The 13142-nt window shown below is 40.4% G+C and overlaps 1 protein-coding gene across 2 annotated transcripts in view; it reads right to left on the bottom strand.

The window, feature by feature from the left end:
* Positions 1-4419: 4419 nt before the first annotated feature.
* The window catches only part of ATAD2 (ATPase family AAA domain containing 2), a 51664-nt gene continuing 42941 nt past the window's right edge, over positions 4420-13142 (bottom strand). For both annotated transcript variants that reach the window (XM_039359808.1, XM_039359809.1), the window contains 4 exons: positions 9798-10184; positions 8014-8147; positions 7067-7195; positions 4420-5075 (listed from right to left, as the gene is read on the bottom strand). In XM_039359808.1, coding sequence (XP_039215742.1) covers positions 5022-5075; positions 7067-7195; positions 8014-8147; positions 9798-10184 — 704 coding nt within the window. In that variant the 3' untranslated portion in view covers positions 4420-5021. The remainder of the gene's footprint in view (positions 5076-7066; positions 7196-8013; positions 8148-9797; positions 10185-13142) is intronic.

Raw genomic sequence — 13142 nt, 5'->3', positions numbered from 1 at the left:
CTGCAAGCGGCGGCGAGTGGATCTGGGCATCCCTCTGTGCTCAACCCGGAGGACAGGCAGGGAGGAGCAGCAGCCCAGGGGCGGGGCCAGCCCTCTCTGCAAGAGCCTCTTAACTCCCCCCCCCCACTTCCCCCGAGTTGTGGGAAAGGAGGCCGGTGGGTGTAGTCACCGCCTCCCCGTGAGCGAGCCGGGGCAAAAGAAAGCAAGCGCCTGATTGGCCGCGCGACATCCGGCGGGGCTGAAAAGGAAAGAAAAGGCGGGTCGCTCTGCGGGATCCCCAATGGCCGCTCGCTTTCTTTCCTCCCACAAGCCAAGGGGAGGATCGGAGCGGTCCCGGGAAAATTAGGGCAGCGGTTCAAAGCGGTCTGGAAGTCCATTCCGCCCTTTATGAGAGCCACCAGATGGGGGCTTAACCCATATGTGAGGATGTAGGTATAGACCAGGGGTAGGCAACCTTGGCTCTTTTATGACTCGTGGACTTCAACTCCCAGAATTCCTGAGCCAGCAGGGCTCAGCTTGGAAACCTCTCCCTTTACCCTCAGCATGGCTGGCTCAGGAATTCTGGGAGTTGAAGTCCACGAGTCATAAAAGAGCCAAGGTTGCCTACCCTGGTATAGACATGTCAGTGATGGCAAACCTTTTAGAGATTGAATGCCCAAACTGCAACCCATAACCCGCTTATGCATCGTGTAGTGCTGGGCAGGCGCGGCTGCGGTGGTAACGGCAGACTGGGTGGGACTAAAAAGTTCAATCAATCAATTCCAACTTTGTAAGATTTTTTTTCTCGCGAGAAGTTGAAATTGACTGAACTTTTTTTTTTTTTTTTGCACACAGTGACGGAGGCCTAAAGGGAAAAGGTTTTATAAAACCCAGCTCAAGGCCTAGGACTGGGGTCATGGTGCGCATGCCTGGAGAGGGCTCTGAGTGCCACCTCTGGCACCCGTGCCATAGGTTCGCCACCACTTACATATGTTGTATATAGCATGCTTATATGTGTATGTTTTTGTATGTGTACACTTTTAAGATCAGGCAACAGAATTTCATTTTTTAATGTGTCAGTGTGCCCACACTAAAACATGATAGTAAAGGTACCTTACCACTTTCTACAGAGGGACTATTGAGAGCATCCTGTCATATTGCATTACTGTCTGGTTTGGAAGCATCACTGCCTCAAACAGGAAGGCGGTGCAGAGTGGTGAGGATGGCGGAAAAGGTTATTGGCAGTTCCTTCCCTTCTATCCAGGACATGGCATGTAAGCGATGCTCAAGCAAGGTCCGCAGGATTAACTGGGATGCTACACATTCTCTTCATGACCTGTTTTCCTTGTTACCTTCTGGAGGAGACTTTGGGATATGCAAAGCAGAACATCCCAATTCAGTCACAGTTTTGTTCCATACAGTATCAACCTTGTGAACTCTCAAGCTTCCTCTTTCCACTATGTATTCAAGATGGACAATGATTTAATATTTATATGCATTTATATGTAAGGGTGTAGGTATATACATATGTATGTGTATAGTATGTCTACATGCGTTACGTGTACACTTTTTGAGACCAGGCAACAATTTCACTTTTAATGTGTGCCAGTGTGCCAACAGTAAAAAATGACAATAAAGGTTACTGTATCTTATCTTAAAAATTTGGGCGACTCTTAAAGGAGAATCAGTCTTGGATTCCACCCCAGGTTTAGCAGTCGATCGTGTTTTTGCACTTCAAGTCATCTAAAACCTCTTTTGTGGAAGGTTATGATGCCTTTTCAATTAAGAAAAAAAGTTGCTGCCTAAGGTGCTTTTCCCAAAGGCAACTGGACTTTGTTTTTCTTTGAAGACATTTCGCTTCTCATGAAGAACTGAAGCATCTTTATTTACCTTTTGAAAAAGCACCTTTGGGACAATCATGACCTGGATGACTGAGTATCTCCACAGACATCTGTTCCCTGCTCGTGGGTCACTGGTTCCTCCATTACTCTGGCACCAGTTTGGGAGATATTTTCATAGTACATCTGAAGAGCATCAGATTGAAGATCTCCAGCATTTAGGACAAAAAGCCTCTGTCCGGTTTCACCATAGGCCAGGGTTTGCAATAAATGGGGAGGGGGGGAGGAACTGCCCTAAGCCACTCCATTTCAATTATGTCCTGTATTTTGCACAGGTTTTGTATTTGTTTATGAAATTTTATAAAGCTCTGGGTGGTATACAATATGAAAAGAACAGTGCCTGGGGAAAAAAATGAACACTCCTAAAAGCCAGTTGTGGCACAAAGGAACCCACCCCACCGTTCATTCTAGATGCAGACTGGATTGCACTGTTACACATCAATATTTTACATTTTTCTAAATAATTAACATGAAGGCAGTGCCAGAAGCATTGGGAATGGTCTAGCTAAAACGTGATGGCTCACTTAGAAAAGCCAAACTCCAGCTGGATGCTGTACACAAATATGCTGAGCTGGGTTATTTACTTGGCTTTGGATTAGCGTATTGTGCAAATTCAGCCGTGCTTTTTCTTTTTTTTTTAAATGATGAAAGCTTTACAATACTGGCAGTTTTCTCGTCCTTGATCATCCAAATCACAGCATTTGGAGCGGACTTTTCTTTTTCCTATCCACACAACCCTGAGATCACTTTCCTAGTTATTCATCCAATTAGATTACACGAGGAATTAGATTTATGCACTCAAAAGTTGTATTTAAAAGTTGTATTTCACCTAGCTTATAAAAACCATTTAAAGCTAACTCCTGCTACGCTTATCTCCCTGATCTAACATTCAATATTGCAGATCCTAGCTTACTAAAAAAACTAGACAATTTGGACATGAACCTTTCTTGTTAAGCAGCAGAGGGCAAAATCAAAAGGAGAAGCTGTAGTTTATAATAAACTTTGAAGAAATATTTTGAAGATTAAAGACAATTGAGTATTAGGTATGTTCTAATGCAGGGGTGTCAAACTACTGGCCCAGGGGCCGGACGCATCATCAGGAAACCGCGCCCACCTCATTGCTGGCAATGGAGAAAAAGCTCTGATATGTCGCACGACATCACGTGACGTCGCAAGGTTGACATGTCTGTTCTAATGGAAAACAAAGATTCTTTAGCATTTCCCATGGTTCTGGGCAACTTTCATAGCCTTAAAACATCTGGGATCACATCTGTTACACCCTTACCCTCCAAGCTGGAAATTTCAGAGTGAAGGCAATAGAAGAGTTTCCTTTTTTTGTCCTGTGAAAAAATACCTGGAGTAACATTTCATGCCAGGTAGTTCTCAATTTACAAGAGTTTGTTTACTGACCAAAGTTACAAAGGCACTGAAAAAAAATGACATGACTGTTTTTCACACTTATGACCGTCGCAGCAGCCCATGGTCCTGTGATCAAAATCCAGATGCTTGGCAATGGGTTCATATTTATGACAGTTGCAGTACCCTGCCCTTTTGCGACCTTCTGACAATGTCAATGGTGAAACCACATCCACTTAACAACCGTGTTACTAACTTAACAACTCTTGTAATTCAGTTAACAGCTGTGGTAAGAAAGATCCTAAAATGGGACAAAATTCACTTAACGAATGTCTCGCTTGCATACATTTGGGGCTCAATTGTGGTCGTAAGTTGAGGACTACCTGTACTGTAGTATGCAGGTGATTGAAAACTCACCAGGGCTGGGGATACTACAGTATTTGAATTTGATTACAGCCGCAAGGCTGTTAGTAGGACAATATTGGAAGAAGGAATCTTTACCTACTTTGCAGGAATGGTTTCTTAAAGTATCTTATCTGGCGGAAATGGCAAAGATTTCGACTTTCCTAAAAGAACAATCGCAAGAGAAATTTCTTGCTGTTTGGGATAAATGGATAAAGTTTATACAATTTAAATTGGATATAAAAAATATCATTTAGCCTTTTTATAACTCATATATATATATATATATATATATATATATATATATATATATATATATATATATGTGTGTGTGTGTGTGTGTGTGTGTGTGTGTGTGTGTGTGTATTAGTGTTATACTCTTTTTTTTATATAATCTTTTTAACTTTTTTTAATTAAGCCTATATTCTGCTCTGGGAAGCTCCGGGGGGGGGGGGGGAAGGGAGTGGGTGTTTTGGGGAAGGGTTGTTTTGTTTTGTTTTTTTCTTCTTTTATGCTGTTGTTGTATTGTCATTTTTTTTGTCTTTCTGTAAAAATTTATAAAAATTTTCAATAAAAAAAAAATCACCTGCATTTGTAAGGAATGTCAACAGTTATGCAGAGGGGCTCTCAATGGGCACAATCTCCATATCCACATAGTATGGAGCTACTCAGTACCAATCTAGAAACAACAGTGATTATTTTAATCTTCAACAAGTGAGATTGGGGCTACGGTTGCAACTAGTACATGTAACTGAAAAAAAAAATACCATTTATAATTAATATCAAGAGTAATTTATTTTGTCCATTAAGATTTTAACATATTTATATATTACATAACATTTGGAGCATTACAAAGCTTGTACAAACAGAATTAACATTAAAAATTAGTGCAATAAAAAAAACACGAATGCTATTTCAATTGAGCTAAGAGAACCAAAAATATCTTGTCTCCAAAGGAATTTGATGATACAGTAAAACGTCACATGCAGTTCAACATATGTACATGATTTGATTAAAGATCATTGGGATAAATTAAGATATTTGTATTCAATTTACAGAAAAAAATATGTATTTTTCAAAAGATCACATAAATAACGACAGATTAGGCTGTTTCTTTTTTAAACTCATTGGATCCTGATAGTTGTTAAAGAGGTTCAGTTCTACAAGAGAGGAAAAAGCAAGCATGCAGTAGGATGACTGTCAGGCACACTGGCCCCTCCATTTGCCTTCTTTAATTCTTGTTCTCAATGTATTAAAAGACTAAGGCTTCTCTTCCATATGGGTAAAAATCTAGAAATGCTACATTAGATAAAGCTTACTGTGCATATGTAATATTTGGTCTCACCTCACATTAATTTCCAATAGGATTTCAGGGGTTTGACGATATTATGAAATTATGAATTCAGATGGATTGAAGGCTGCAATTTCTCTTGTCATTGCCTGAAAATGGAAAAAAGAATACATAGTTTAATTAGCTGTGTAACCTCCTTCTGTTGTTGAACTATAGTTTTGAATTGTAATTTGTGTTGCACAGGTTTGGTGGGGCAAGCAGTCATTATTTTCTATTTCCCTTCAAGGACAGATTCTTTTCTTAACTCATGGAATTTTCAGAGTGGCTCTTCTGACTTTTGGCTAAAACAAGCCAGAATGATGGTTCTCTGGCTTGTTTGCCAGATACCAAGCTATAGCTCAAATTTCCAGCTCCTGTTTTGTTGGAAGAAACAAAACAAGACAGGACTGACATATTAAAAGAACAATGAACCGTCTGCTATTTATTCACAGTCACTACTCAGCTATCAAAGCAATGCCATTTCCAAAATCTCAACATTTAACAGAGAAAAAGAAAAGTTAGATATAAAGAAATATTATTATTTGGGAGAAATCAACCAAGTTTCCGTGATTTGGAGGCAAATTCGAACCATGAGAACATTTTTTACCAATTAACGCCTATAACTAAACCAAAGGCGGTAAATTTTAACTCTAAACTTTCTGTTATGTCATGCAAGTTATGTACTGGATGGGTCACCATTCTTTTCCACTCTTATGTCAGAGATTAACCTCTATAGAGCCCTTACCGAAGGACAGTTTCTCTGGAAACTTTGTCCCTTTCGGATTCTGCTGCAAAAGCCACATGAGAAAATAAAAAAAAGGCAGAAAAGGGAGGATAAATCTCTCATGAGCACGCTACAATGTTGCTGACACCATGCATTGATGTTTTTTTTCATAAACTATTGGTTTGCGCCTAAAGATGTATTCAAAACATTTTTCCTTATAATGAATTGCACATATGTTTTAAATATTTAGATACGTTGATGAAATATTACACAGAGGAATAAGATATAAAGCAGCACTCCCCAACCTTTCCGCCTTGGTGTCCCAGCATGGGGTGAGGGATCCGGGGAGATAGTTCCATGTGAGTGGCAAGTGTACACACATGAACAGCTCCATTTGTGTGAATGGCAGGCGAGAATGAATTGAAATTACCGCCGCTTGCACGAGCGGAGCTGTGTGCACAAGCACCCACCATGAGCTGCCAGGTTCCAAACAGGTCATGGCCCAGAAGTGGACTGCAGCCCGGGGGTTGGGGACCCCTGATATAAGGCGATCTCATTTAAAGGCATCAGCTGTCAGTAATGATTTAAAGCTGAAGATAGTTTGTTATAGCGAAGGCTTAACGAATACCAAACTGCTATAGAATAGCTCACCACACAGGGAAACAAAATATATGCAAATACAAGAGAGCCAACAAGATGTTTATAGATTGTAAAAAGCACAATGAAGCTTGCTTGCCCCAAATGTAAAGTGACAAAACTTGGAATCACATGTCCCAATAAATGCAAATGTATAATTACTCTTTTGACTTTTTCCCCAAACGACAGCCCTATAGTACAGTGGTGGTGAACTTATGGCATGAGTGCCAGAGGCGGCACTGAGAGCCCTCTCTGTGGGCATGTGCACTGTCGCCCCAGTCCTAGGCCTTCAGCTGGGTTTTATGAAACCTTTTCGCTTTAGGCCTCTGCTGCCGTGTGCAAAAAAATAAAAAAAAAGGTTCAATCAATCAATCAATTTCAACTTCTCGCAGGAAAAAAAAAAGATTTTGCAAAGTTGGAAGTGATTGATTGAACTTTTTAGTCCCACCCAGTCTGCAGTTACCACTGCAGCCACGCCCACCCAATGAGCCACACCCACCCAATTGGTCACACTCAGCCAAAGGGCCATACCCACCCAGCACCCAATGATGCATAAGTGGGTTTTGGGTTGCAGTTTGGGTACTCAGTCTCTAAAAAGTTCACCATCACTGCACTAGTAGAAGAGCAGAGCTGCAATAAAACACAATACAAACTTTGATATCTACTATGAGACAGTGCTAGTAATATAATCAGCTGCAGACTTAAATTGTCACTAGATCACATTCATGCAAAATACTGTACCTCAATCAATTTGCTTTTGTCATAGTCTCCACGATGTCGATAAATACACTGACTGAGTAAGGCATAGAGTTTCTCCAACTCAAGAATAGTGTAGTCACCGCTTTTCTCAATAACCATATTTAGTAATTTCTGGGGGAAACAGAGTACTACTATTTATTCCTTCAAATAAGATCAAGCATTTATTAAATAATTTTCTGCCAGGAGCCTGGCTATGCATTCCATACATTCAGTATGTACTTGCAGATAAGTAAGAATTTTAAATGCCAAAATACTGTGCAGCCCCCTCCCCATGGGTTTGTTCTATGTGTGAACAGGCTTATGAGCAATATGTAGAGTACGTTTTTAAAACGTATATTTTGTATATATTAGATAAGTCTACTTGTGGATAAACAGATCTTTAATTTTTAACCAAAAACCATGAAAAATGCATCACTCATGATAAGCCAATTGTCAACATTAAAACACATGAATATTTTGCGAGTTGGCATATCCCAAACATAGGACCAATTGCCTATATGGAATAAAAGGATATTTTAAAAATAAAATAGTGGAGCTATTTGTAAACCTGAGTTATTTTGTCTGCTCTCCTTTTGCAAAACTATTTAACTGTTTAACATATTAGTTTGTAACCTCCAAAATATTCTTTTGGTTTGAGTGCAAACACATTTCAATTCACTGAACTGGAAAGTGTCTCTGTATAGAAAATAAATAGCATAATTTATACTCTGTTTATGAGTATTAGAAACTATGATCTAATAGCAATGTAATACTTAGCAGATTTAACACTATAAATTATTTGGGAAAAAATAAGACCCATCCATCCCCATGCTCAACAAGAGAAGGCAAGACATTCTACACTCAGGTGTACACTATATTAAGATACCCCAAAAAAAAATAATGGAGAAGGAAGAATGCCAGTTCAGTAACAGGTTCCCTCTAAAACGTACATTCAGCTTGTCTTGATCCACTGTGAGTGGTGGTGTTTGCTCTGACAGAATTTCCATGGCTTTCTCAACATTTATGAGGTGCTGCTGCTCTACCTGTGAACGCCTTGCACGGGTCATACGAAGCATGCATATATCTAGAATAATAAAAGGAAAACTAGGATTTATTGCTGCTAGATGATGTGAAAAATATACAGTAAATAAACAAAATAAGCCTTGTGGCACTTATAAGTAGTTATCTAGCGGTAGCGTACCTATAGAACAGTGGTTCTCAACCTTTCTAATGCCGCGACCCCATAATACAGTTCCCCATATTGTGGTGACCCCCAACTACTTATACATCACCGGGTGCCAGGGGCGTGGTCAAAGAAAAGGGGGAAAAATGGCGGACAGCCTTGTTTGGCGACCCCCGTGAAATGGTCGTTCGACCCCAAATGGGGTCCCAACCCACAGGTTGAGAACCACTGCTATAGAATTTTAGTCTGCCTAGTAATCTATATTTCAAAATAGCCCATTTGAAGCCTAAAAATATATACGTCACATCAATTGTTGAGATGATTCACCTTATCTTATTATGGGTGGAAAACACTGAAAGATCAGTGTTACATCTTGGCCTACAGACCTTCTAGGAAACCACAAGAGGTCACTTGATGTCATTGTGATATATACTGAAAAATACACAGTTTTAGAAAGGCAAAGTTGCAGATCACATGAATCAAGAAGCTGCTGGGATACCTATTTTGACACCCTTTCTTAAAATCTTGACATCAAAATCTGCCCTCTGTACTGCTAAATTTCACTAAAGCGAGTGTTCTACAGCAGAGGTCACCAACCTTTTCATGCTGGCGGCCCAGAGGAAAAGGGAGCAGCTGGAAAATTTGCATGTGCACAGATGTACGGAAACAGGGTCGTGCACACTCACATGGTGCTAGCGGCCCCCTTTGTGTAAGTGTGCAGGTGCTAGCAGCCGCCGCTAGCCCCGTACACTTGTGCAAACGGGCTGCACAACCCGCACAGCGCTAGCAGCCCTGTTTGCGCATGCTCACAGGCGCTAGCCAGCCTGTCCCGCAGCTCAGTGGCCAATAGACCATGGCCCAGTAGTGGGCTATGGCCTACAGGTTAGGGACCCCTGTTCTATAGTCCACAAATGGGATATTAGGGTTTCCCAACTGAAAGTGCCCTTACTTTCCCAAGGCTTTCTTTTCAAGGATTCAGGTGTTGGTTTCTGTATTAGCAGTTTTGAGGGGAAGGTCTTCTACCTAGGTGGGCCACATGTAGAGATTTTGGTTGTCATACATGCAATAAAATCATCACAAACCAAAAGATTTCAGAATACTGGAACTATTTTTTTTTCTTTTTATGCAACTCCAAGAGACTATCCCACAAACAAAACATTAAGTATAGCAATATAATTCTAATGGCCCTGGAATAATCACAAAGTCACTGAATAAAACTAATTAACTAATACTGTTAGCCTGGCATTGCAATGTGAATTTAAACTTAGCTGGCAGAATTATTAAAATGGAGAGAGCGCTTCAGTATTTAAGAGAACGTGAGGTAGAATTAAACACTCCCCCTAAAGCAGGGGTCTCCAACCCCGGGTCTGCAGACCAGTACTGATCCGCAGCCTGATGGGAACCAGGCCACACAAGCAGCGGGCGAAGACACGGAGCTTCATCTGTGCATGCATGGAATCTAGATTGCATGTGCAAAGCTATCCTCGGCCCTGGAGCCAGAAAGGTTGGGGACTACTGCCCTAAAGTATATTTTGACAACTTTCTACTCACCATTAGCATCCCTATCTAGTGAATGTTCTGTTGCATCACCGTTGCATGCTTTTTTTGGTTCTGAAAGTTCTGCATCCTTGTTGGTCTTGTCAAATTTACACTTAACATCACTGTGAATGACGAGCTCATTTTCTGCATCAGATATACTGATATGCTGCTTTGGAGGCACATCTTCAGAGTCATCTAGAGATGTCTGTGTTATTTCAACTTCAGTCTGCTCCATACTGGAGTTATTATTTTCCATACATTCTTCTCCATCGCTCTCCCCTTCATCTGGCTCTTCTCCTGGAGCTTTGTTCTCCTTATTGAAATGCAAAGTCTTTTTCCGCTTTGCTAGGTTGCCCAGGCACCATCGACTCTTTCTTCTTAGTCTTCTCTTCGATAAGGCTACATTAAAAATACAATCAAATTCACTAGTTTTTCTTTCACTTAAAATTAACATATTCAGAACAAGTTTGAGGAGTACTGTGGGAAACCACCAAGTTACTTACGTTACTACAGATGCAAAAAAATCCACATATTAATTTGCACATAAAAAGACTATTTGCCTTCTCTGGTGTAATAGTTTAAACAGTTTTATATAACTATAAGATCTATAATGAAGCTAGACCTGAATCTCAACATTTTCCTTTATATATATATTAGAAGTTAATTTGCAAGAAGGGTAAAATAGGAAAGAAACAAACAATATACAGACATCCTCTCTTTTTGAAAGCGCCTCAAGCTACGGTTTCTGCTTTCCTATTCATTTTTATGCATTTTTCAAACTAAATATGAACACAGTCTGTTACGTTAATGTTTCCCTTCCTGAATCTTCATCAAGGTGACCGCAACTAATTATTGTGAACATTCTGTGCAATGGCACTGTTTTACAACTGCCAGAAGAATACTATGGGTTATGTTGTTTAGCTGCTGCAGCAGCTGCTTGCAAAACTCTTTTGCAGCTTGGAAGTCTCTTGGCCTTTCCTTGGCTGAATAAGCAAGCATTGTGTAAGAATAAGAAATTGAAGACATGCTGCTATTAGTGTTGTGCAGCTGTCACTTTGAGGCCTAAGGGGCCCTGCTCTTTTGCCATGAGGTCTTAGCAGGGGGTGAGAACGGGGTTGAACTTTTTTCCCACTGGAGTATGACATCCAACCAGCAGAAAACAGAGATGTTGAAAACCTGATAAAAAAAAAATGGAAGGGATGCTAAAGACCGCTTTTGCATTATCTGAAGGAACCAGATACATTCCACTTATACACTGTTTCTCAGCTTTTTAGTTTAAGATCAGGTATATACAGGAGTCCTCGACTTACAACAGTCTATTTAGTGACCGTTCAAAGTTACAACGGCACTGAAAAAACTGACTTAGGACCGTTTTTCACACTTATGACTGTTTCAGTGTCCCAGGGTGTCATGTGATCCCCTTTGGCAACCTTCTGACAAGCAAAGTCAAAGGGGAAGCCAGCTTCACTTAACAACCGTGTAACCAACTTAACAACTTCAGTGGTTCACTTAACCACTGTGGCAAGTAATAAAATGGGGCAAAACTCACTTACTATCTGTCTCACTTAGCAACAGAAACTTTGGGCTCAATTGTGGTCAAAAGTTGAGGACTACCTGTACGTTTTCCAAGTATACAAATATTTGAGAAATGGGTTGTTTGGGAGGAAGCACAATCTACCAGCAACGAAATTATAAAATGTTTATTGGGAGAAACAACTTAAAAGTTTTCTGCAGGGGGAGCTTCCGGTGGGAGGCGACGGCGATGGCGGCTAGCTTTTAGCCGTCCAGCTGGGGAAGTGTCAGAGCCGCGGAGCGCAGCGCGCATCAGCTGGCCCGCGGCTCGGAAATCCCTTCCCGGGCAAAGGGAAGGGATAGAGAACGCAAGAGTAGAGGTAGAACCCCTGAACCCCCTCTGGATTTATTTCTAGAGGGGGTGAAAGGAGTGTTCCCTCGGAGCTCTTGCTGATCTCCGCCTCCCAGCTGTTTTTGCTTCCTTGGAAGCAAAAGAAACCGCCGCTTCTATCTCCGTGTTTACAGCATTTTGGTGAGTAATTTTTAAACGGACGGAGCAGTTTAAAGGACTTTTTCTTATATTTTAGGTGTTTATTTTTTTATCTTTTGATTTTTACTATTTTTCCTCCTTTTCTTTGTTATACTAGTGAAAGGACTTAAGATGGCGTTTTGAAAGTGTCGGAGTTTTTTTTTCCTTTCTCTTTTGTTTTACTTTCCCTTTTTAAGGATTGTTTTTTGCTTTTGCTTTTGCTTTTGGCTTAGAATTTTTTTTTTTTTGAATTGTTTGCTCTTTTATTACTTATTCTTGGGATTTATTCTGGACTTTTAATGATTATAGTTTGTCTCTTTTTAAAAATTCTTTTTTTCTTTTTTTCCTCCTCCCTTTTTGGCTGGAGGGGAAAGGGAAGTGACAATTGTGCTTTTTAAAATGGCTTCAAAGAGGCAGCAGCCTTCCTCAGTACCCAAGGTTATTTCTTCTCCTATAACTTCCACTGCACAGCTACAACAACAATCTAAACATGCACCACCGGCTCAGCCACCACCCTCCCCTCCTCTACCTGGACTTTCAGTGCAAGAGGTTAGAGGCATAATGGGAGAGATTGTAGTTCAAATGAGAGAGGAAATGACTCAATTTGTTTCACAGATTAAATCAGAAATTAAATCTGATCTCAAAGAAGAGATAACGGGGATAAAGTCTAAATTGCAAGAAAATAATAATGAATTACGACAAGATATACTGGCAGCTGTTTCAGGTTTGGCTACTGTGGTGGTTAAGCTCGATGCAAGGCTTGAGGAAGTGGAAGACAAAGTTGACTCTTTAGATGACAAAATTCAAGACGTGGAAAGGAAGGTGGACTCCTCACAAGAAGATATTTTGATGTTTCAATACAGACAAATGGAGTATGCTCTGAGGATTAGAGGCCTCAAGGAAGATATGAATCAAGATTTGATGGAGGTGGTTCTTAGTGATCTGGCGCTGGCTTTGGATATGGATAAAGGAGAATTACAGAGAGAAGTAGAAAAAATTTATAGACTCAACTCCTGGATTGCTAAGCAGAAGAATTTGCCCAGAGATGTGGTGATTTACTTTACAAAGAAGTCCCTGCGGAATGAGATTATACAAGCTTTTTACAACAAAAGATTTCAGATTGCCGCCCAAGATGTCATCATTCTAAAGGAAATCCCATCTAAAATTTTAAGAAGTAGGAAAGACTTTGCTTTTTTAACCAATGAGCTTAAAGCTAGATCGATGCCATTCAGATGGGAAATTCCGATGGGTATCGTTTTGAGCCATGCTGGGACACGTTACAGATTGAACACAGTTGACAAAGCTAGAGATTTCTA

Source organism: Crotalus tigris, unplaced genomic scaffold (assembly GCF_016545835.1).
Source record: "Crotalus tigris isolate CLP2741 ecotype Arizona unplaced genomic scaffold, ASM1654583v1 scf7180000019137.2069052, whole genome shotgun sequence".
NCBI classification, from domain to species: Eukaryota; Metazoa; Chordata; class Lepidosauria; order Squamata; family Viperidae; genus Crotalus; species Crotalus tigris.
This window is presented reverse-complemented; position numbering and strand designations above follow the sequence as displayed.